The 23,126-nt window shown below is 34.7% G+C and overlaps 3 protein-coding genes across 4 annotated transcripts; 2 read left to right on the top strand and 1 right to left on the bottom strand.

Moving 5' to 3' along the window:
• The first annotated feature begins 5,301 nt into the window (after positions 1–5,301).
• Positions 5,302–12,377, top strand: LOC145562697 (starch synthase 1, chloroplastic/amyloplastic-like). Its single transcript, XM_081623061.1, has 15 exons — positions 5,302–5,831; positions 6,679–7,199; positions 7,439–7,516; positions 7,661–7,785; positions 8,507–8,588; positions 9,053–9,226; positions 9,585–9,666; positions 9,789–9,880; positions 9,997–10,059; positions 10,139–10,228; positions 10,801–10,925; positions 11,007–11,115; positions 11,194–11,255; positions 11,380–11,419; positions 11,842–12,377. The coding sequence occupies exons 1-15, from the start codon at positions 5,501–5,503 to the stop codon at positions 11,995–11,997; spliced, it is 2,130 nt and encodes a 709-aa protein (XP_081479187.1). The 5' UTR covers positions 5,302–5,500; the 3' UTR covers positions 11,998–12,377.
• A 2,362-nt stretch (positions 12,378–14,739) lies between these two features.
• On the top strand, positions 14,740–16,550 carry LOC145564313 (phytolongin Phyl2.2-like). The gene has a single exon (XM_081624630.1). The coding sequence runs from the start codon at positions 15,261–15,263 to the stop codon at positions 16,068–16,070; it is 810 nt and encodes a 269-aa protein (XP_081480756.1). The 5' UTR covers positions 14,740–15,260; the 3' UTR covers positions 16,071–16,550.
• Positions 16,551–17,486: 936 nt separating this feature from the next.
• LOC145564311 (PP2A regulatory subunit TAP46-like) lies at positions 17,487–22,815 on the bottom strand. Of its 2 annotated transcripts, none has more exons than XM_081624629.1 (9): positions 22,578–22,815; positions 22,335–22,470; positions 20,738–20,824; positions 20,189–20,293; positions 19,886–20,047; positions 19,581–19,616; positions 19,412–19,480; positions 19,032–19,312; positions 17,487–18,007 (listed from the first exon to the last, which is right to left on the bottom strand). In XM_081624629.1, the coding sequence occupies exons 2-9, from the start codon at positions 22,431–22,433 to the stop codon at positions 17,761–17,763; spliced, it is 1,086 nt and encodes a 361-aa protein (XP_081480755.1). In that variant the 5' UTR covers positions 22,434–22,470; positions 22,578–22,815; the 3' UTR covers positions 17,487–17,760. The 2 variants fall into 2 exon arrangements, with proteins under 2 accessions (XP_081480755.1, XP_081480754.1); XM_081624628.1 differs by having other exon boundaries at positions 17,488–18,007; positions 22,335–22,457.
• Between the last annotated feature and the right edge of the window lie 311 nt (positions 22,816–23,126).

Below are 23,126 nucleotides of genomic sequence, written 5' to 3'. Positions count from 1 at the left end.
TCACAAAAACCCTCCAAAACTCCAGGAAATTTGGAGTAGTGCAAACCCCAATCCATAGTACCCTTAAGGTACCTAAGCAACCTCCTTAGAGCAATCCAATGATCACTGCTTGGATTATGAGTGTACCTGCTCAACCTACTAACAGAATAAGCAATGTCAGGTCTAGTGTAGTTCATAAGAAACATAACACTACCAATAATTCTAGCATATTCAGACTGATTAACTGGATTACCATTATTTTTCTTTAAGTGGAAACTTGGGTCATAGGGAGTCTTAACTGGATCGACATTAAATGAGTCAAACTTTTTAAGAATTTTTTCAACATAGTGTGACTGATTAAGACAGATGCCATTTGGAGTCCTTTTGATTTTTACTCCCAAAATCACATCTGCCTCACCCATGTCTTTCATTTCAAAGTTCGAACTCAAAAACTGTTTTGTCTCATTTACACGATCCAAGTCAGTCCCAAAAATCAACATATCATCCACATAAAGACAAATAATTACACAACCATGACTATCATGCTTAAAATAAACACAAGAGTCACCTTCATTAACATGAAAACCATTACCAGTCATAGTCTTATCGAATTTGTCATGCCATTGCTTTGGAGCTTGTTTAAGCCCATACAATGCCTTGACTAACTTACAAACCTTCTCCTCTTGTCCTGGAACAACGAACCCTTCAGGTTGGACCATGTAAATCTCCTCATCCAAGTCACCATTCAAAAAAGCAGTTTTGACATCCATTTGATGAACAACAAGACCAAAAATGCAAGCAAGAGCAATTAAAGTCCTAATGGTTGCAATTTTAGTAACAGGGGAGTAAGTATCAAAATAATCAATGCCAAACTTTTGAGTAAAACCCCTTACCACTATCCTTGCCTTATACTTGTCTATGGATCCATCGGCCTTTAATTTTTTCCGAAAGATCCATTTACAAGTAATGGGCTTACAACCTCTAGGAAGTTCAACCAATTCCCAAGTGTTATTATTGAGAATTGATTGTAATTCACTATCAATTGCTTCTTTCCAAAAAACAGCATCAACTGACCTCATTGCCTCATCATAGGTTCTTGGATCATCTTCCAAAACAAAAATATGCACAAAATCATCATCAATTAAGGAAGATTCAGATAAATAAGAAGTAATAAAATCAGGACCAAAACTATTTTCCTTTCTTGCCCTTTTGCTTCTCCTTGGCTCCAAAACAGAATCATCGTTAGTAATAGGAGCATTAGCAATAGGTAAACTAACAGAACTACTAGCATGCAATTCACTATCATTAGAAGGAGACATTTTCAAAGGAAAAATGTTCTCAAAGAACTCAGCATCTCTTGCTTCAATGATATGACCACCTGCATAAGAGTTGTTAGCACCTTTAACAAAGAAACGATAAGCTGCACTTTGATAAGCATAGCCAATAAAAATAGCATCAACAGTTTTGGGACCAATTTTATCCCTCTTGAAACTAGGTATGCCTACTTTTGCTAGGCACCCCCACACTTTCAAGTATTTCAGGTTTGGCGCTCGACCTTTCCATATTTCGTATGGAGTCTTGTCAAGCTTCTTGTGAGGAACCCTGTTCAAAACATGACAAGCAGAAAGAATAGCCTCCCCCCACATGTTATTAGGAAGCCCAGAACTAATAAGCATAGAATTCATCATATTCTTTAAAGTTCTATTTTTCCTTTCAGCTATACCGTTTTGTTCGGGTGAATAGGGAGCCGTCGTCTCATGAACAATGCCAAGTTGCTCACAAAATGCCTTAAGAGTGTCAGGGCTGTACTCACCACCCCTGTCACTCCTAACTCTCTTGATCTTTTTGTCTAACTGGTTTTCTACCTCAGCTTTATATTTGAGGAACATTTCCTCAGCTTCGTCCTTAGACCTGAGAAGATAAACCATGCAAAAGCGTGAACAATCATCAACAAAAGTAATATAATACTTTTTACCCCCTCTACTTTCGTGATTATTAAAATCACCTAAGTCACTATGAACAAGTTCCAGTACTTCAGTCTGTCTATCTACTGATTTAAATGGCTTTTTAGTAAATTTGGCTTCAACACAAACTTGACATTTCGAAAAATCAGTTTTAGAAAAACTTGGAATCAAATTTAAGTGTTTAAGCCTTTTAACAGAATCAAAATTAACGTGGCCTAATCTAGCATGCCATAAATCAATAGACTCAGCAATATAAGCAGAAGAAGTACTAGCATTCTTATTCATAGTGTCAATTTTAACATCAAGAGTAAAAAGCCCCCCATTACAAAAGCCCTTCCCCACAAATTCCCCATTGCGAGTAAGAACTAATCTATCAGAATCAAAGGAGAGCTTCAGTCCAGCTTTCATGAGCAAACTGCCAGAAATTAAATTCCTGCGCATTTCTGGAACATGCAAAACATTAGTGAGAGTAAGCAATTTTCCAGAAGTGAGAGTGAGAACGATCTTCCCTTTGCCTTGGATAGATGCAGAGGCTGAGTTGCCCATGAAGACATTTTCACCTTCAACCTTGTCATAGGTAGTGAACATGTCCTTGTTGGCGCAGATGTGTCTGGTAGCTCCAGTGTCAACAATCCACTCAGCAGCATTCCCTGTAAAGTTAGCTTCTAAAACAACAGCAACAATAACGTCAGAATCTTCAATAAGGTTTGCTTGACTTTGCCCATTCTTCTTCTTGACCCTGCAATCTCTAGCCCTGTGACCAGTCATACCACACTCATAACAGATCCCCTTAAACTTGTACTTCTGAATTTTCCCATTAGGCTTAAGGTTACTGTTTTTGGCTTTGGACTGGTTGTTTGATTTGGGTTCAACAAGGTTGGCTTTGGCAGAAGAAGAGGAAGGGAAAACAGAAGGGGCTTTGTCTTTGATACGGTTTTCCTCCTCAATTTTGAGGTGGGCAGCAAGTTCCTCTAAGGTTAGGTCTTTCTTTTTGTGCATGAGTTGGTTACGAAAATCCTTCCAAGAGGGAGGGAGTTTCTCAATCAGAACAATAGCAAGGGTAGTATCACAAATAGACAGACCTTCAGCAGCCATATTAATACAAACAATCTCATAGGCATGAATCTGATCAATAATAGGCTTATCATCAACAACTTGAAAACTTAACCACTTACTAACACAATAACGTTTAGTACCAGCATCATCAGTTCCATATTTTTTCTCTAAAGCATCCCAAATATCCTTAGCATGATGAAAACCCATATAAATATCCAACAGACTATTCGACATATAATGCAACAACATGCCCTTACAAGTTCTATCATCCTTAAAAAACTTAATCTCATATTCAGACAAATCATCTTTATCAACAGGTTCAACAATATCATCAAGAACATATGCAACATCAATCTGCTCCAAATAAAAACACATCCTAACAGCCCAACGTTTATAATTCTTTCCATCAAGAGGTTCTAGTTTAGACATATCAGGAACAAGGAATTTGGAAGCCATGATCGTCTTTTAGATTGTTATACTAATAAGCAATAAACAGAAATAACTTATCTCTTGATGCGTGAACCAAACTGACAATAGCCGCGTCGTGGAGAACCACTGACCTAAAAGACGATTCCGCGCTACCTCCCGGTGCAGTAGACAATTGCGGTCGCCCTCCAGGATAAGCACGGCGCCGGAGTTTATGTGCACTCACAAACCCGACTGGAACTCAGAATACTTGCCCAGAAAACAGAACAGGAAGAACATGTGTTTAAATAATTTTAGAGAAGAGAGAAGACTGATTGTGTGTTTTTTTTTTGGCTGAGAAAACCACTGAATATTTATAGGGTGAAGAGGAAAAACGGGAAGCATAAAAGGTGGGAAGAACCTGGCCAAGAAGATGACCAGATTAATCTAGTCAGTCAACAAACGAGGCAAGAAACAAGGGAGTGAATTAATCAGCTAAAATCAAGGGATTAATGGCTGATTAATTCCCACAACAGTCAGAAAATCCCAACAGTCAAAAACGGATACTTGGAATATTCTGTTAACAAGAAAAAGGAAATAAAATTTCTCCAAAAAGATAACAAGGACCCACGCCCGCGCATCGCATTCCCCAAGACCCCAAGTCCCGAGGCCCGAGCCCGACCCGACCCGACCCGACCCGACCCGGCTCGGCTCGGCGCGCGCGCGCGCGTGTGTGTGTGTGGAGTAACACACACCTCCAACTTACTCAACTAAGTAGTGCTAAAGCACTACATTATAAAAACAAGGAAAAACCTTCCTCCCCAATCAATGTGGGACTTTTCCCCTTCCATTGTTTTTCTCTCTCTCTCTCTCTTATTTTTTCCTAACACTCTAGCATTATATCAAGAACTTCCAACACTTTTCTTGAACTTGATTGCTATTGTTGTTACATAATAATGTGAAAATTAATTTTGTACTTATTTATCATAATTATAACACAAATATCTATCTATTGTTTTGGGATATTGTGATTATCAGCTTGTGATGTAGATTTGTAAATTTTTTAAAAGTGAGTATATGTTTTGTACTGCATAATGGTAATTATATACAACTGGACAAATGTGTTTTCTTTAATGGTATAAACTTGGTAGTTATGACAAATTCATGTATCTATGTTATTGATGGTTAACAATATTTAATCTTTTTCATTTATTTTTCCTAATCTTTCCTTTTGAGTCTTTTATTTTTGTAACTCTAGTCACATAAGGGTGTGTATAGTTTATACCATATCAGGTGGTGACGATGTAATGTTTTTTTGTTTTTGTTTTTTTTTTTTTTTTATTTATTATTTTATACAAATCTTAGTCCCATGAATTATGATGGCGTACAATAACTTATTATATCTCCGTTTTTTTTTAGTTGTAACTTTGACATATTATTTGAGAGTTATAAAATATTTTAAAGTTGCAACTAAAAAAAACGGAGGTAGTATAATATTGGCGATTTGTTTCAATATTAGTGTTACAAATAATCTACATAATACAATATTGCTGATTTGAATATTGTCTATCTTAAAGCAAACCATATAAGATGAATGTATAGTTGATCAATCCAATAAGTTTAATTTAGATAGTTCAGATGAAGAGAATCAGCTAAACAAAGTATTCCTAACAAAAACATATACGTAGTATAAGTAATTAAGAGACGGAGGGAGTACGAGGGTACATGAGAAATGACGAAAATGATGTGATAAATTTAGAAAGCAGTGCCATTCACCATCCCAAGTCGGCAAGTGTACTGTACCAGTGGGCAGTGACACATACGGTCATGGTTTATTGTCAATTTTTAATTTTTACTCAATTTTTAATTTTTGGTTCACAATAATTTATACCTCACATACGGTCATTATGCTTTCACAAGATCCGTCCTTGAATATCTGACCTTTTTTCACAAAACCAACAAAAATACTCTAGAAATAGAATCAAATATTCATCATCAACACATAGTTTTATTCTTTTTCTCTTTTTTCTTTTGATCATTTGATATTTTCATGCCATTTTCCATTTTTCCAAATCACCCATCTTTCTCTTCTTATAATGGAGTCTCTTTCACTCCAATCTTTTCACATAAATGGCTTAAATTATCGCTCTAAATTGAATTTTCCAAGCAACCCATCAGAATTTAGAGCAATTAATCAACTGGGTTTTGATTATTTTTGGAGACAAAGGTGTAAAAGATTGTCTTTTTCAGTTAAATGTCAATCATATTCTGGGAAAAATGAAGGCGGGGTTTCAAGTTCTAAAGATGGTTCTTATTCTGCAATTGAAGAACAACAAGAAGGAGATGAAGGGCATTTAGGTCATTTGATTGGTCCTGTGAAAGATGCTTCTGGTGCCATTGTTAGTTTTAACTTGTATTCTCAATCTGGTTTGTACACTCCTCTTCTTGTTTCTATAATTTATATTGCATGTTGATTTTTAGTGAGTGAAAATATTGATTGAATTTTATAAAATTATATGAATGGATATTGTGAAAATGTCTGTTTTTTTAGATCTTAATGAATTGTTGGGAATGCTATATGATTTGTGTGGTATAATGTCATTGCAAATTTCAAATATTTGAAATTTGCTATAATTGGCAATATTGTGTTCATGTCACAAGTGACAGATAAATGATGTAACTTGAAGTCAGTAGCTAGTAGGTTTGATAAACAATTTTAGTTGATTAGTTATGTTAATTAGCTGTTTGTTGATAATATGTAGTGGACTAGTGGTTGGAGTGTTGACTGTGGAGAAGGAATGTTGCCAACTTGATGGCTGATTAATAATTGAAATTGAAATGGTATATATTTCAAGAATAAGAAATTTGACAATTACTTAGAGTGTAGGATCAGTATGAGGCTATTATGATGTGATAGGATCATGTGTCTCGGCTACAATAATCTGCATTGAATTTTTATTTTCGAGTTATTTACGCTCAAGTGATCGCGAGTGATAATGTTTATCATGTGTACTTGCTTTATAAATTATGGTTGTGGGCTAATGCAGGTCTTGTTATCTTGATTGATAATTTATTTTGGGGGTAATGAATGTAAAGTCAGTTGACTATGTAGTTGCTTAATTTAACTTTGATAGCAATTTCCAACTAGGATGAGGGTTTAGTACTTAAGTGTATAGTTCTTATTTTTAAAGTCTTGTTTCTTCCGGGTGTTGTTGATAAATTGTATTAATGACCACATTATGAAATTTAAAGTTTGCTTTTCATAATTGAACAGCGAACACGGACACTAGTAACTCAAACGTTAATGCAGTCCTGGACCTGGATAAACAGGATGAAGAGCAGGGAGATTACGGTATTAAAGAAGATTTGTGGAAAGTTAGGGAAGCAACTGACAGTGAAGGAGAGGAGAAAATTTCTTCTGGATTACCATCTAGCTTTGTTTTTGAACAAGGAGTAAGAAAGGAAATTTTGGCTGAAGACTTACTGGAAGAAACTGTTGTTGAGGGAGAGGAGAAAACTTCAGTCAAAGTAAAGTTAAGTATTGTCTTTGTTACTGCAGAAGCCGCACCATATTCCAAGACAGGGGGTTTAGGTGATGTTTGTGGTTCTTTGCCTATAGCTCTAGCTGAGCGTGGGCATCGTGTAATGGTAATTGCTCCCCGTTACATACATGGTACTGCTGCAGATAAGGTTTATGCTGGCGCATTTGATGCTGACTGCCGCATCAAGGTCAATTGTTTTGGAGGGGAACAAGAAGTCGCCTTTTTCCACCAGTATAGGGATGGTGTTGATTGGGTAAGAAAAATGCATACTGCTATTACTAAAGTAAAGTTCTGGTGGCTTGCCTTTTTTCTGTTTCTTTTCTATTCTCTTTCTTTTTTTTTTTTTTTTTTTTTTTTTTACTTTTTTTTTTTTTTACCTCCAGTTTTTACATTCTATTGATATAGTGCCTTGTGTGGATCTTGTATGAGATTTTAGAATATATAATATATTTATGTCTCAATATATAGTGACCTTTTCGTTCCATGTTATAGGTCTTTGTCGATCATCCTTCATATCATCGACCTGGAAACCCATACGGTGACAGCTTTGGTGCTTTTGGTGATAATCAGGTATGTGCCATTTCATGGATATAGAATCTCTTTCTCCTCCCATGTGAGTAGGAGCAATTGTGGAAGTATGTTACAATTGAGTCAGTTTGACTTGTTTTAGTTGACAAGATACAAGAGTAACAATTTTAATCTCTGGTTGGACAGTTTCGGTTCACCTTACTTTGTCATGCAGCATGTGAAGCTCCTCTTGTCCTTCCACTAGGAGGGTACACCTATGGGGAAAAATGCTTGTTCCTTGTTAATGATTGGCATGCAGGTCTTGTACCAGTGTACGTGCTCTCTTATTTTTGACTCTCTAATGATTATGTATTTTTTCAAGTTATTGAGTGATGAGTGCCAAGTTATATTGTCAGTAGCAATTGGGATCATATTTTAGACTCATTGATTTGCTTTGATTTACTTTTCTCAATCTCATTGCTGGAGGGGGTTGAACCATTAAGGAACACTTAGAATTAAAGTTTTAAGCAGCAATGGATGAGTAGACTAGTATAGTTCAAAAATGGACCATTACAAGCCATGTAATTATTATAATGTGGAGCTCTTCAAATAAACTAGTGACAGTTCCATGTCTGACCACTTTAAGCCAACTTCTAGAAAATATCTTTGATGTACTGTAATTTATTGTAATAATGCCACTTGCAACTAAGCTTGTGTAGTACAAGTAATTGTTAACTAATGAGGTAAGGGTGCTCTTTCTTATGATGAAAAGAATAATTTTTGTTAAGATCTGAAGTTGTTTATCCTGTATAATTTTATTGTTGTCCAGTAGCTGTTTGATGAAGTACTCTATCGTTAAAAGAAACCTTATTCTTGATAGAATGTTAATAAATCTTAATGCTATGACACAATGGTGTTTATTGAATGAATAGTTTTAGTCCATCATCTAATTATTATCTATCATGGGCATTTCATATTTTATTGTTTGTGAATTTCTGATAACTTATCTATGATGAACAGCAAACAGATTTGTAATGTCGGTTGTTTTTGTAGACTTCTCGCAGCTAAATACCGTCCTTATGGAGTTTACAAGGATGCACGGAGCATACTTGTTATACACAACCTTTCTCATCAAGTACGTGTCTCTTGTATGGTTGATTTTGGTCATGTTCTTTGAGTATATGTGATTATGTGAGTGACCACATAATATTATAAGGTAGCCACTTGGCAAATATGATACCTTGGAAGATAATAAAGTAATTCAAAATCTCAACTTCATGCAATGCCCACATGTAATGAAGATGCAAAAGTACATTTCTAACAAACGGCTAATTATACTCATTTTGGAGATCTGTCCATTTTCTGAGCTCCCTCTTTTTTCTATCCTATGCTTAAAACTATAAATTTAGGACATTACATACCCTTCATGCAAGTGATGCAACACAGTCTGTATCCTGACTGTAGATTTTTTTCTTTCTAAATTTTTTCTGTAACTACATATTGGCTGCTTTTTATTGATTGAACACATGTCAAATTAGAATGAACGCTATCCTATTGGAGAACCACTGATAATCTATATTTATATCCTGATTTTGCTAGGGTGTGGAGCCTGCAGTAACATACGATAATTTAGGAATTCCTCCACAGTGGTATGGAGCACTAGAATGGGTGTTCCCCGAGTGGGCAAGAGCACATGAACTTGACAAAGGTGAAGCAGTCAATATTTTAAAGGGAGCCATTGTGACAGCTGATAGAATACTTACTGTTAGCCAGGTAATATTCCCTCAATTATGTATCTAGAATGTTAATTTGTTTCGTTCAGTATGCAGTATTTATTTTGGCATGCAAGTAGAATGAGGGAATAGTTTAGATACCAAACTAGTGTTTGGCCCGGGCGATGCACTGGGTGTTTTTTTAATCTTAAAGAGCTTGAAAGACTTATTTTGTTGTTTTTTATTTGTCAGTAAATCATAATACCATAACAATAAATTATTTTGGATTATTTTCACTTTTATGATACAATCTAATATGCATGTATTTATTCATTTCTGTAGATTTATGGAACATGAATTATTTGTAGCTAAGATGGTAATAATTTTATCAATTTGTCATGCTCTATGAATGGTTTCAGGGATATTCGTGGGAAATAACAACTGTGGAGGGTGGCTATGGTTTGCATGAATTACTTACCAGCAGGAAATTCGTATTAAATGGTACTTGTATATCTTTAATTTCTTATTCAATGCTCAACTTTTCTGTTCATTGATGCATTAGGTATTTCGTGCTCTGTACTTTTGTGTTGATTTTTCTTATTTTTTTTTTAAATTTTATATAGGGATTATAAACGGGATCAATACTTCTGAGTGGGACCCATCTAATGATGCACATATTGCAGCACCCTACTCAATTGATGATCTCTCTGGAAAGGTATTAGGAATTTAGGATATTCATTTATTTGAAAAAACAAACCTTGAAGCAAAGATTCTAAATATATTACAGTGTATATCTCATCATCCTTATCGTTTACTTGGTGTGAATTTCAGGCTCAATGCAAGGCTGCCTTACAGAAGGAGCTTGGTCTTCCTCTCAAACCTGATTGCCCATTGGTGCGACAAAGAATCCACTTCTACATCAGACTATTTAATTTACTCCTTTCTTAACTAAAACTAACTTGGGTTTTTATAGATTGGTTTTATTGGAAGGCTAGACTACCAGAAAGGTATCGATATAATTCAGGCAGCAATTCCAGAGCTTATGGGAGATGACGTGCAATTTGTAAGTAGAGTTATATGACTATATCCTTAATTTCAAAATGTGGAAAAGGGGGGTTCCTGCCCAAGTTGAATCTAAAGAGGGGGTAAATGCGAACTAAGTTTTCCCGGCAGAAGCCCAGAGCCTGTTTTGTTGATCTTAATTAATCATGTACTCCCTGTCTGTGATTAGCTGCCACATTATTACAACCTCTCACAACATGACTACGCCAAATTACCCTTTAAATAGCTGTCTCCTTTCCATTCTTGCTCCGTCACTCTTCTTATAATTTAAGCTTGGAGAGTTAATCGTATAATCAATTCCAATTTTAGGATAGATCACAACCTTTTCCAGACATTCCAAATACTATGCGTGAATGAAATTGTTATTTCCTAATGGAGAGACTAAATAAATTTGATTTACTTAAATTGGCTGCTGTAATTGAAGTTCTTATAGAGGAATTTAGAAGCAACTCTCCACCCTCCATGCAGGGTTCTTTGTCTTCTTGGCTTTTAATCTGTATAAAATTTTAGTGATGTGCTGGTTACGCTACTGTGAATCGATGATGGATGCTATAACTATACTATCTGCACCAGGTTATGTTAGGGACAGGTAATTCCAAGTACGAAACTTGGATGAGAGCAACAGAGGTGACTTACAAAGATAAGTTTCGTGGCTGGGTTGGATTCAGTGTCCCAATTTCTCATCGAATAACTGCAGGGTAAAGTATATAAATTCTCAGACTTACGAGACGTAAAAAATACTATGTATTACTTTCGCTAACAAGAGTTCTGTGAAACAGTTGTGACATCCTTTTGATGCCATCAAGATTTGAACCATGTGGACTAAATCAGCTTTATGCAATGAGATATGGAACTATACCAGTAGTTCACTCCACGGGAGGGCTTCGAGTGAGTTTTGCTCAAGCTTTTTAAGGTTTATGCTCTTTAGAATGCGATTACTTATGATGTGTTTTGCATGTAATGCAGGATACTGTTGAAACTTACAATCCTTTCGCTGTTGGGACCGATGATAGTGGTACTGGTACCGGGTATGTTTTTCTCGAGAAATGTCTTCTGTATAGTTTTCCTTTTGATTTTCTCTTATTTGTGCTTTCTTTTTTGTTATAAAAATAACCTTTCTTTGCATTCTGTTTTGCTACATGTAATTGACAGGTGGGGATTTGCTCCATTGGAAAAGGATAGTATGTTGTTGGTGAGTTCTATTCTTTTGATCTCAATCTTTTTTTCTTTTGAGATTGAATTCTGACCATTCTTTTGATGTATAGATATCTGTATTTCCTAGGATCTAGTTCATGTTCCTGTATCAGTCAGAATATAAAGAATGGAAAATAAAATTTGCTCTTGGACTAATACAGGTCTTTTTAATTGATAATGAGATTATTCTTGACAACGCTAATTTTCTTGTCCCACTTAAAGTATGCACCTGGCTTTGTGAAGTATAAGCCTTAAAATTTGATCTTGGGGATCAATTAAGTAGTTCAATTCTATTTTTGTTGTGGTACGTTGATGCATGTTGTACAATTTAGAGATGGGATAGTAAATTCTATTCCTTCCTCGCCTTTCCTCCCCCCATTTTTAACTCTTAACTTTGTTTTGGGCTGTGTGCACTGGCAGGCCCTGAGGAACGCTCTGAAAACATACAGGGAATACAAGGGTTCATGGTTAGGGTTGATGAAGAGAGGCATGCAACAGGACTTCACATGGGAAAGTGCTGCTGCCCATTACGAGCAGGTGTTTGAATGGGCACTCACTGATCCTCCATACTGTTGAGATAAGAGAGAAAGCCGAGCATATAAAATAGTTTAAGCAAGAATGGAGCATGGAAGCTTGCTGCCAATGGTACCAATAAACAAACTTAAGAATCTCTAGTTGGTTTGCTGATGAATTGAAGCAATCCCATCTACTACCAATCGAGTCTGCAGCACAGAATCGGCTTTCTTTCTTCTTTTCAACTCCGTATCATTTTTGTAGGTTGGTTATAAGCAAGTCCCCTCATCTTCCGATCTTGTAATTAGTAAGCAGCCACACTCTATGCTCTTTGTACGTAGCGAGAATTTCTCTTGTAAAGTAGTACTAATAGATTAATTAATTTTCCAAGATAAAGAGAATAATAATGAAGTGGAGAAAATCTATAATTAAATTAAAAAGAACTTATACAGTTTCCATTAATTGGTCCCAAATTAAAAAGAAATGAAAGTGATGTTCAGTACTTTAATAGATAAAAAGTTTTCGTGTTTTGAATATACTCTATTCCATTTATTCTATTATACTCCGTATTGATGCAAAATATAACTTTCTTTAGCTTACTTTAACGTCACATTATGACTAACATATTCTACAACTGTCATTTGTATATGAATTACTTTCATAATAATGTTACTTCTTTAATCTTATTACGACGTAGCAATCTATTTTATGTAGAATTTATATAGCTAGAGACCTTAGAGCTCAACCTTAGAAAAGAGAAAATGACAATTATTTAGAAACCGAGGGAGTATAAACCATCTAGAGTTAAAATTCCGAATACTTTATAGCGTACGTACTACGGAGTATTACATTAACCTTGATTCCTCATGGGTCACTAGAGATGATGAGTCATGAACCTCAAGTACAGCTAGCCTAATGTTTATGTTTATGTTAATGTATGTTTTAGATGAATAATACTATTGTATAGAAATAGTGACAAGCTGGTAACACCTAAAATGGTGACAACCTAGTTATACCTTTGCTGACATGTGTCAGATCTTAAATAGATGTATCATTTTTTAAGCTTATTAATAATCTAGTTTTTTAATGTTCGGTTGATTGTATACATAAATTTCTCTTTCTAAAGTGATTAGGCATACTACTTGTTGAAGTACATCGACAAAAACGAATCCTTGATATAAAAAATTTCTTGTAAGGGATTGATTTTCTTAAACAACAAATTCAAAAGATTCAAAGTTTATGTACTATGTATTTGTTTTGTGATTTGGTGTAAACTTCTTCAATTCTCTTTTAATTGTAAAAAACTTTATTATTTTTTAGAAGTATCTTTAGAAACTATAAATAATTCATGTTGCAATTAGAAGAAAACAATAAAAATTTATATTGATTAGATAGTGCAAGTACTTAAGTCTAACTTTTTGCTTGACATTAATCACTAAAATGTTCAACAATTAACTTAAATTATTTTTTATCTTACTATATAATTAATATTCCCATCATTTTTTTAAAAAAAATTTGTACCATTTGAAAAGTTGCGAAGCTTTAATCATAATTAATCATTGACACAATTAACTAAAGAAAAACAAGACAAACATTAAGTGACAGAGGGAGTAAAATATCATTATTACTTTCAAAAAATAGTTTGAAGACAACAAACTTTGACCGAACAAACACTTTAACATGCTAATACGAAATACATTCAGTCATGTCCTCAAAAAAAAAAAAAAAAAAAGTACATTAAGTCATTCAACGTTATCTTAGGGATAATATCGTTCATCAAAAGACATGATTTAACATGTAGATGTAGAAGCAAACTGATAGTGAAAGGCTTTGAAAAGAAAAGGCCAACCAACTCTTGAAGAATTCTGACCAACCAAGTTACCTTTGCTTGATTCATGGCTCTAACTCAATCTCAGTATATGATTTGGCACTAATAGAGTGATACTAGAGAACAAATTAGTAGTCCATATTAATATGATTGCCCTTCTAAAATAGAACATGAAGCTCGATCAAAATCGAAGAAACACACGGATGAGGGCAACTAAAATGCTAGTGCATCTAAAGCTAAGGTGCTATGTACATTGGCTCAAAGTTTACACCTTAAATTTAAGTTAGAACAATCAACTTGATTTTTGTGAGTTATTGCTTCTGTTCGGATTAGTTATCGCCTACTTGGATTAAACTTTGTGTACATTATAACATTATTATTTTCGGATAATAGGAGCATTGATCAAGGGCATCATCTATTTCATAAAGCTGTAAGACCATAACATTATTATTGTTCAAATGAGGAAAAATGTTCTAATTTTTAATAAGGTATAGATAGACGGATCTCTCTTACATAAAAACTAGATTATTAGCCTTTAGACACATATATCGAATTATTCACCTTAGATATCACTATGTGACACTGTGTGTAATAATATAAGGTACTACCACATGACCACATCATCATAATTATCTAAAATCAGATTATATCATATCATTGAACGCTAGACATAGTATTAACAAAGGATACGTACAATTATCAAATCAAAAATCGAACTCCTCTTTTCAATCAGAAATCAATAATCTCGTTGATGATGTACTCAAAATTCAAATCAGTAACATGATAGATCGATAGCTAAATCCGAACTTGAGCAAAATAACTCACAAGATTCAAACTTAAGAGTAAATTTGGAATCTTCCAAGATGAATAGGGAAGCTTTTAGGACCCCATATATGACATGTCCCATGTTTCATTAATGATTATGAATGAATGTATTTGTAATCTCCCGCTATTAAGGCCAAAATTGTCAAAATAGCAAAATTATCCATCCCACTTCCACCTCCACCTCCACCTCCCTCCACCTTTGATGGATCCTCCTCTGCTTTCGCTGTAAAAATTAATAATTCAATTTCTTTTCTTTGATTCCAAACCCTAGATTTCTGTCTCCTTCCTAACACCCCCTTTGTCTTAACTTTCTCTCTCCTCTCTTCTTCATCCCCAATCTCAAATTCATCACTCTCAAAAACAAGAAAAAAAAAAAAGGAGGTAATTACAGCAAAACTTATTCAAATCAATCCCAAATGTTACCAAATATTCATCAATTTATCACCTTGATTGATTTCCCATCCAATTTTTTGATTTAATTTTGTGGGTTTTTTTATAATTTTATCGATTTCCCACGTAAATTAAGCCAATTTTTTTGTTGGGTTTTGATTTGATTTGATTAATTGATTGATTACCCACTAAAATTCCCCTGATTTTCTTGGTGGGTTTTCAATTTTTTGTTCAATTAATCACAAATTTGATCTGGGGTTTTTGATTTTTGAGGAAAATTCCAATGATTTCAGACCCAGATCTCGTACGCTACGCTTGCGTAGCTCATCATCGTTCTTTAGATTCATCAACGATTTTGGGTGAATTTAACTCAGCTGACTCGGCGCTTCAACAACTCGCTCATCAATGTCTTCACTCTGTTCCACCACATCACAGCATTTTTTCTCACTCATATCGAAATCAAGCTTACACCTTTTTGCTCAATGATGGGTTTGTTTATTTTGGGATATTTGATTCAAAATTGAGAAAATCTGATCAAATTCAATTCTTGGGTTGTTTGAAGGACACTTTTCATCATATAATCAATGGAAAATCAGATATCAAGTTTTCAAATTTTTGTCTTCAAGGTGAGCTTCACCCAATTTTTCATAAATTGTTGTCAAAAAGTTGTGATTTTGATGCATTGCAATTAATCCCTAATGGTGTTCATAACAACAATAACTCGAAACCGGTTTCGAGTAAGAACAAGAAGATTTTGTCTGTGTCATTGTTGTCTGCCTCCAAGATATGTAAAGGAGTGAAGAAGAATAAGTTGTTTGATGAAAGAACAAATAGTGGTGAACCTTTGGTTGATGATAAAGTTGATTTGTTAAATGAGGGTAGTTTTGATGTTGGTGAGGTTAAAAATAGGGAAATTAATACCCCAAATGGTAATTTTTTAATGGGTGGTGGTGTTGGTGTTGGAAGGAATAAAGCTAAGAAAATATGGAGAAGACATGTTTGGGTTGTGTTAGTATTGGATTTGGCTGTTTGTTTGATTTTATTTGGGATTTGGTTGTTTGTTTGCCAAGGGTTTCAATGCATTGAAGGGTAGTAAAATCTATCAGAATTTTCGGTATTCGATTTCAACAAGCTTGTTCATCATCTTGGATGTGTTCTTTTTTTTGAAATTCAAGGTCATTTGGTTGATCTTGGATTTTGTGGATTTAGTGTTGAAGACTATCATCATGAAGTGCTTTACATTTGATCTTGTTGTACCATCAAGTTAATTCAGTTCTATGTCCAAAGAGTAAGAATTACTTTGGTGTGCGATTCAAAAAGTGGGGGATGATTTCATGTTTTTGAGCTTATTTGGTCTAGCTAATATGGTAATTTGGGGTTAATATTTTTTAGTAACCCCTTAATAGTTTGTATTAGTTGAGGATCAATTAGCTTTTGTTATACATCCCCTTGATAAATCTGTTTTTATGTAATTCTTCGAAACTGTGTATAGGAGGAAACCATCAGTATGTTACTTGTGCAGGCTGTTTCAAATTTTAATGGATATGATTATAACCTTTCATTTTTGTTTCAAGTATGTTCTTCTACTTCTGATTCATTGAATCATGGCTAATTTTTTGGTTTGTGTTTGATGTATCCTTTGGTTGAGCAATCATTTTCTTTCCATGGTCCCTAGTCTTTCACCAACTTGTTTTTAAACATTTGTATGCCCTTTCTCTAATCGTAATCTTAAAAAATTATATCATTTGAGATTTTCATTGTTGCTATGTTAGGTAGCACGAACATTTCTAAAAGAGATGATGATAGATTCTTGATATGTGATACGGAGTACTTGTTAACTTGTACCAAAAGTCACATTTCATGCTGGTTCGGATCCGTTTTTGCAATATTGCAATATTTCGGCCTTTTGATATACTCCGTAGTAAATTTTTGCCACTCATGCTGTATATTAAGCTGTTGCAATACATTGAAGCTCAAAGCATCAATATTACTCAAAAATATGGTGGGGATAATTCATATCTCATTACTTTTGTTTTCCACTAAACAAAACAACATTATCATTAGGATACCAATGAACAATGATTCATTGTTGCTTACTTTAAAAATTCTAAAGCAACAGCTACTAATTCCTTAACATGTGTTTTTTCTATGCTAAATGCTTTTTGGAAAGATGACAAAGCTAAGGGAAATTCAACCTTAATCATGATTAAGAACACGTTAAATTAATCATTTAACTTGCTAATCTAGGTAATTAGTTACAGATTAATCCTGCTGGAAACCTCGTAATTGTAGCTCATAATAGTAATAAATAAAGAAAGCAAACATTATCTTGTGTCTCATATAATGCCCATAACATTGATCAACCACCAGAATAAGAGGGTAATACTTAAACAAATCTACATAGCATGTTCTCTACAGATCCAATCTGAATTTTTAAAGGCGCAATTTTCAAGAAAAAATCAAAGTACAGCTATCAAAGATAGCCTCCCCGTCTAAAAATCCTTGCAAGTTTACACAGTTAGCATTAAACATTTGTATATTTATGCGACAAAATTCTGAAAATCAGATTAGTAACTCAAATGCTCGGGTATGTAACACATACAAACGTGTACAAAAGTTAAATATTGTGATCTACAAATACAGCCACACAATTATACTACATCAGGTGTTGTTAACAACAAACAACCTCATTTTGTGAAAAAAAAAAAAAAAAGAAAAAAAATTTGACCTGCGACCTCCTAACATTGTGTATTTGGGTTCTCAGTAAATAGCAAGTGATATGTTTAACCACAGGGAGTGAGCTTGCTGTTTCCTGCACCGCGAGGATTATCATCTTTCCAGTCGTCAAATGCTCTCGCTCTCTCCACTGCGGCATCATCATCTTCATCTTCCTCGGGTGGGCCTGGTTTAATAGGATCATTGTACCATGAGGAATTCGCTTCCTCTATGTACTCCTTGGTTCTCTCCTGCCATTTATTCATGATGTCCATTTCCGTCTCACCAGCTTCTTCTATACTCATGGTTGGTAACCTAAGAAGCAAAAGATTAATGCATGTAAAATCTTCATTGCAACAAGCTATGGTGTAATGAGCTGAGCTAACATGATAAGCTGAGGGCTTGTTTGGCATCATTTTTGATTTTCAGTTTCCTGTTTTTTTGAAAACCAAAAACCAAAAACAGGAAACAAGAAAAAGGTGTTTTCACTTTTCTGTTGTCAGTTTTCAAAATTATCACGATTTTAATAAGTTTATATAATTTTTGATTCATGATGGGACATATATCATATACTTTTAAAAAACAAAAAACCAAAAAACAGAAAACCACAACAATGCCAAACGAACCCTGAGGAGCTTGTTTCCTTTTTAAATTGTCAAAAACATATTCTAGATTCTAAGCGCAGTGATGTGAACTGATGTCAATAACCGTGCATCCAAGTTTTATGTTCAAATCAGCTATGCCTATAATAATAAAGAAGAATCCCTAAAATTGAATTGATCAATCATCCCCCCACCCAACCAAAACCCCCTCAATCTGGAAGACAAAGCCGAGCTGAACTCCAAGCCAGGGTTTAATAGCAGCCTGAGGTCAGACTCAAGGACTGGTGAATCTTAAAGCTCAATAAAAGACTGAAATCAAGCTCAGCAGCCTAACCCTGGCAAGTCCAGGCTCAACTTTTGAACATACCTCACCAAATAGACAGTTCCTCAATTCTCACTGAGACACTGATTACTCTCCCTTCCAAGATGTAGGAAGTGACGAGTAAATTTGCATGAATTAATTGCTTCTCTATAGTGCCTATCCAGCTATCCTTCTAGATTTGACACTACTGTTTTAGATTTTCTTTAGGCATTACATTCTTAAAAATCATGACATTCATTACTGAACAGGAGCCTGCCTCTCCTCTCATAATGATACACATTACACAGTCCCCACACCAAGCCCAGTTAGAAGAGAAAATAATACCCAGAAAAAGCAACAGACCCAACAGTATCAGAACAACCAAAAATTTTCTGCAAATTGAAATGCTTTTCATATTCAAGGAGTCTTGATGTACCTGTGGCCAGGTTGGAAAACCTGTGCTGCTATTCTTTCTCTCTCGGTTGTAAGATTTCTGCCGGTGAGACTAGCTGGTCCAAATATGACGGGTTGATGTTTGTGTTCATGTGTCTGTGAAACACTTGCTCTCCCTTCGAGAACATCTTGTGCAAAGGTAGCACATGTTAGCGGTGGTGCTGGTTTTGTGTACTGAGCTCGGGTGGCAGAATCACGATGCCACCCCTCTACCTTACTTTTCCGTTCATCTAATAGAGACTCAGTGAATTCCTTACCCAAGTCCTGCAAAGATAAGCAGGAGCTCAACAATAGATGCATATATATCCCCACAACTACAGAGGCTGGTGTCACCGCAAAGGTATCAAAATATCAAATAAAAACCTGCATCTGTCTCTCCACAGCAGAAAGCATCTCTTCCTCTTTCTTCAGCATCTCTAGCAAATCCAAAGCCTACATAGAAGTAAAGCAACAAGTGACCAAGGCCACAAATAAAAGAGAAAACAATAAATGTGATTTTGCAATTATGGTATTTCAAATTTTGCTAAGATACCTTGCAAATTGCCAAAGAGATAGTGGTAAGCCAAGCCTGCAATGACAAACACATACATTAAAAAAGGATATCATAGATAAAGGATCTTTTGGGATGTGAAACTTGCAATACTCTATATTTTCCTTAAACGTTAACCTAAATTTGCAAATAAGACATCCAGATTAAATTATGATACATCTACATTGTTACAAATACGGAGTACAAATGGGTCTCTGGTGATCATGGTGGTGATGGGTCTGCTGGTGTTGCAGAGAACAAAATAAAGAAGTAAATTGTGTATAAGAAGCTTAAAAAGAAAAACTAACCTCCCTCTCTTCCTCCCCATCATCATCCAACACATCTTCCTCTCCTGCTTCAACAGGTGTAGATAAAGCTGAAGCTCTTGTTGAACGTCCACGTCGTTCCCTACGCTCTTTAATCTCTAGTAGCTTAGACTCAGCAGCCTTTTGTCGTTTAAAACGAGCAATCTAGATTGATTCCATACAGGAAAACATCAATGCCAAAGTTTAAAAGAAATCTATATTGATAATCAGCATAAATCAACATGTCAAGGTAAACTAAAAATAATGATCAAAGAAAATATTCTATATGGTATCACTTTGACCAACCTTTTTGGCCCTTTTATCAGCAAAAGTATTAGAACTGCCTTGCTTGGAAGATTCCAACTCTTCTTCAGGTAAGAGCTCCATGGCTTCACAAAATGTAACAAATTCCTAAAAAGAGAACAATCATATTAAGACACTCCAAACTATAAGATTATGGTGAATGAACCACAACTTTGAACAGATGACTATAATAAAATGAACCAACTCTATTCATGTACTAATTACGACAGCAAAACATTTTCTAGAGTATTAAACTTAACAATTTTCTAGAGTATAAAATTAATCAACTGTATTAAATTGTGACTTGATACCTTTTTGGTTAGTTATAAACTTAAAGTATTTACAGGAAACATAAAAACAAAATATAGGCACATTTTTGATAGACAACCTTATTCAAAAGGAAACCAATTTGAATGCAGTATCTAATTCAATTTGAATAACGTAATTTTATTCTGTACCATTGCTAATTTGCTAGTACAATTACTAAATAGTTGTCTTCTTAGTATTATATAATAATTTAAGCTCACTACTTCTTGGATTTAGATAAAGTACCTTCAGCTTTGCTTGTGAAGCCTTAAGAATTTGTACCCTATCTTCCCGTGAAACTTTTTCTGTCAGCTCACCTGAGTAGAATGGAACCTGTAAAGTCAAATGAATAAGAAATGCCAATCACTCTAGTGTCAACTGATCATCATTACAAGAGCAAGCATTACTTAAGATATTTATCTAGCCGAAAACAAATGCCTCCAAGCAATTCAGTGGACCAGTAGCAACATCATCTAATGAAAAATGAACAAGAAAAACAACCAGTAAAGCTGAACACAAATTTCAATTGTTTAAAAAAATACATCCAGATCTGCTGTCATTCATCAATTTAATTAATATTGATAATTTGTTGTCTTCTACTGTCTGCTTATTGTTGCACAAAGTTCATACTATTACAGAGTAACATATTTGACCCAAACGAACTTACTAGGCCCAAAACTCGACAGTAACCAAACATACCGGGCCTAATATGATATTCATTGACACATCATAATAAGCTAGTTGGAGATAGACCAGAAGATAACTCAGGCCAACCTTATCATCACTTAAATCAATCCAAGTCCAAATGAACAAAATTTACTTCTAAGGCTCTAGCTACAAGATCTTTCTTTCTACCAGATACAGGTGACACATATACATAAATCATACTTGAAACATGCTACAGAGAAATATGTAGACAGACTAGATTCAATGGAATGAACACACGGGAATTGACTATAGGACCTTTAGAGTAACAATTTACCCCCTCTACCTTCTGATGACCACTTTAATGGAAAATTCTGCCTACAAACAGATACACACATAGTAGCACTCTCTCAACTCCACATCGTCTGCCACCAACTCAAAATCACAAGAACTCAATGAACATACCACGATCGAAGAATGGCATGGGATAGTGTAGAGTAAATGTACAGACTTATTATACTAAAACGTGGCAGCAAATGTAAATTAGCTGAAAACAACAACCGGTGAAATCTACATGAAGCCGGAGATGGAATATGACCGCTAAAAAAATTTCTTCCAAAAATCTAAGTCAATAGGAGTGTTTCACTGCTACTAGCCTACTACATAAAGATTTAAGAAAGGACCAAAAAAAAAATGTCACTTTAACTAACTAGCATCTACAAGCTTTTCAACTCCTACAATTAAAAGATAACCGACCAATGCCCCATAAGTCTATAAAATCTTGTAGTGATGCAATTTGATAATACTTGATTGACTTACCTAGTGAGCCACATCTTACAAGGAAGTTAATGGATCATAGGTCAGATGCACAAAATTACCACCTTTACGGTTTACTCATTTGACGTTCGTTACTGATTTTTCTACCACCACAATTTCCTTGTGGTTTCATTTCATGCCATTTTGGTTTTTAAATTACATCACATGAATCTCTTTTTTTGTTTTTTTTTTTTTCCAAAATTTGCTATTTGGGCCAATCCCCATTTTAAGTGTGAGGATTCACTCTATACTTTTTTGTAACACTGTCTTTAAAATATACTGATTATGATAATAAAAACGAGTATTACACAAATGAGCTAGCTAAATCTCCAAAATCAATCAGATGAACACCAAACTAATTAATTAAATAAAAAAGAATTACCAGAATATACTTGAGATTAGCAGTGCTAATATCATCTTTAGTTTCATTAGTCGAAAACAATCCCAATCTACTAATCATATCCTCGCATTTCTCCAACATTTCACATCCCTTTCGTATACTCTCCTGAAAATCAACCCTAACATCAATTAAATTCCACATTAACAACAAAAAAAAAAGTAAACAAATTAGGGTTAATCAAAAACAAAATAGCAGAAAACATTAAATCAAACAAAAAAAAATTACCTGATCAACGGTTGAATCAGAAGCCAACTGATGAATCTTACGAGCTTGATCGAATAGAGACGGTAACGTCATCTCAGAAATATTGAATTCCCCCATTTCTGAATTGAGGAGAGAGAAAGCGCGCGAAAATCAGGTCGAGATTTAAGAAATTAGGGTTTTTTCCAGGTGAATTAGGGAGGTAATTGGGGAAGAAGTTCTGGAGAGTAAAAGAAGTGGAATTATTTTGGAGGAAAGAGAAAATTGGTGGAAAGGGCTAGAATCCTGTGCATCACGTCGTATGATAGAAGTAACTGCTCTCGGATTATGGGCCTCATGATCGGGTTTTGCTTAATGGACTATGTTTGGGCCTCATATTTTGTGTTAGTGTGGATAGAACCCACCACGAGAGTAATGAGATAAGGTTTGTTCTCTTCGGCTTATTTTCAATTCAGCTCAAAAGGTTTTACAGTATTTTATTGTACCACGAGTGATTATATATTTCTCATTTTTTTTTCTTATGTGGTCAAAAAATAATTATACGAATAGTGTAAAATTCTTTTTATGATACTC

Source organism: Chenopodium album, chromosome 10, assembly GCF_948465745.1.
Source record: "Chenopodium album chromosome 10, dcCheAlbu1.1, whole genome shotgun sequence".
Taxonomy (NCBI): domain Eukaryota; kingdom Viridiplantae; phylum Streptophyta; class Magnoliopsida; order Caryophyllales; family Amaranthaceae; genus Chenopodium; species Chenopodium album.
Note: the sequence above shows the minus strand (reverse complement) of the source record. Positions and strands in the feature narration are given on the sequence as shown.

Bases quoted from the DNA above. Each gene is read 5' to 3' on its own strand.
- LOC145562697 (XM_081623061.1), top strand. From the start codon at position 5,501: ATGGAGTCTCTTTCACTCCAATCTTTTCACATAAATGGCTTAAATTAT. The intron at 9,227-9,584 runs GTAATATTCCCT...GAATGGTTTCAG, and splicing joins GAATACTTACTGTTAGCCAG to GGATATTCGTGGGAAATAAC. The intron at 9,881-9,996 runs GTATTAGGAATT...TGTGAATTTCAG, and splicing joins TTGATGATCTCTCTGGAAAG to GCTCAATGCAAGGCTGCCTT.
- LOC145564313 (XM_081624630.1), top strand. From the start codon at position 15,261: ATGATTTCAGACCCAGATCTCGTACGCTACGCTTGCGTAGCTCATCAT.
- LOC145564311 (XM_081624628.1), bottom strand. From the start codon at position 22,673: ATGGGGGAATTCAATATTTCTGAGATGACGTTACCGTCTCTATTCGAT. The intron at 20,048-20,188 runs GTTGGTCAAAGT...GAATCAATCTAG, and splicing joins CTGATAAAAGGGCCAAAAAG to ATTGCTCGTTTTAAACGACA. The intron at 19,313-19,411 runs GTTTTTATTTGA...TTATCTTTGCAG, and splicing joins CTGTGGAGAGACAGATGCAG to GACTTGGGTAAGGAATTCAC.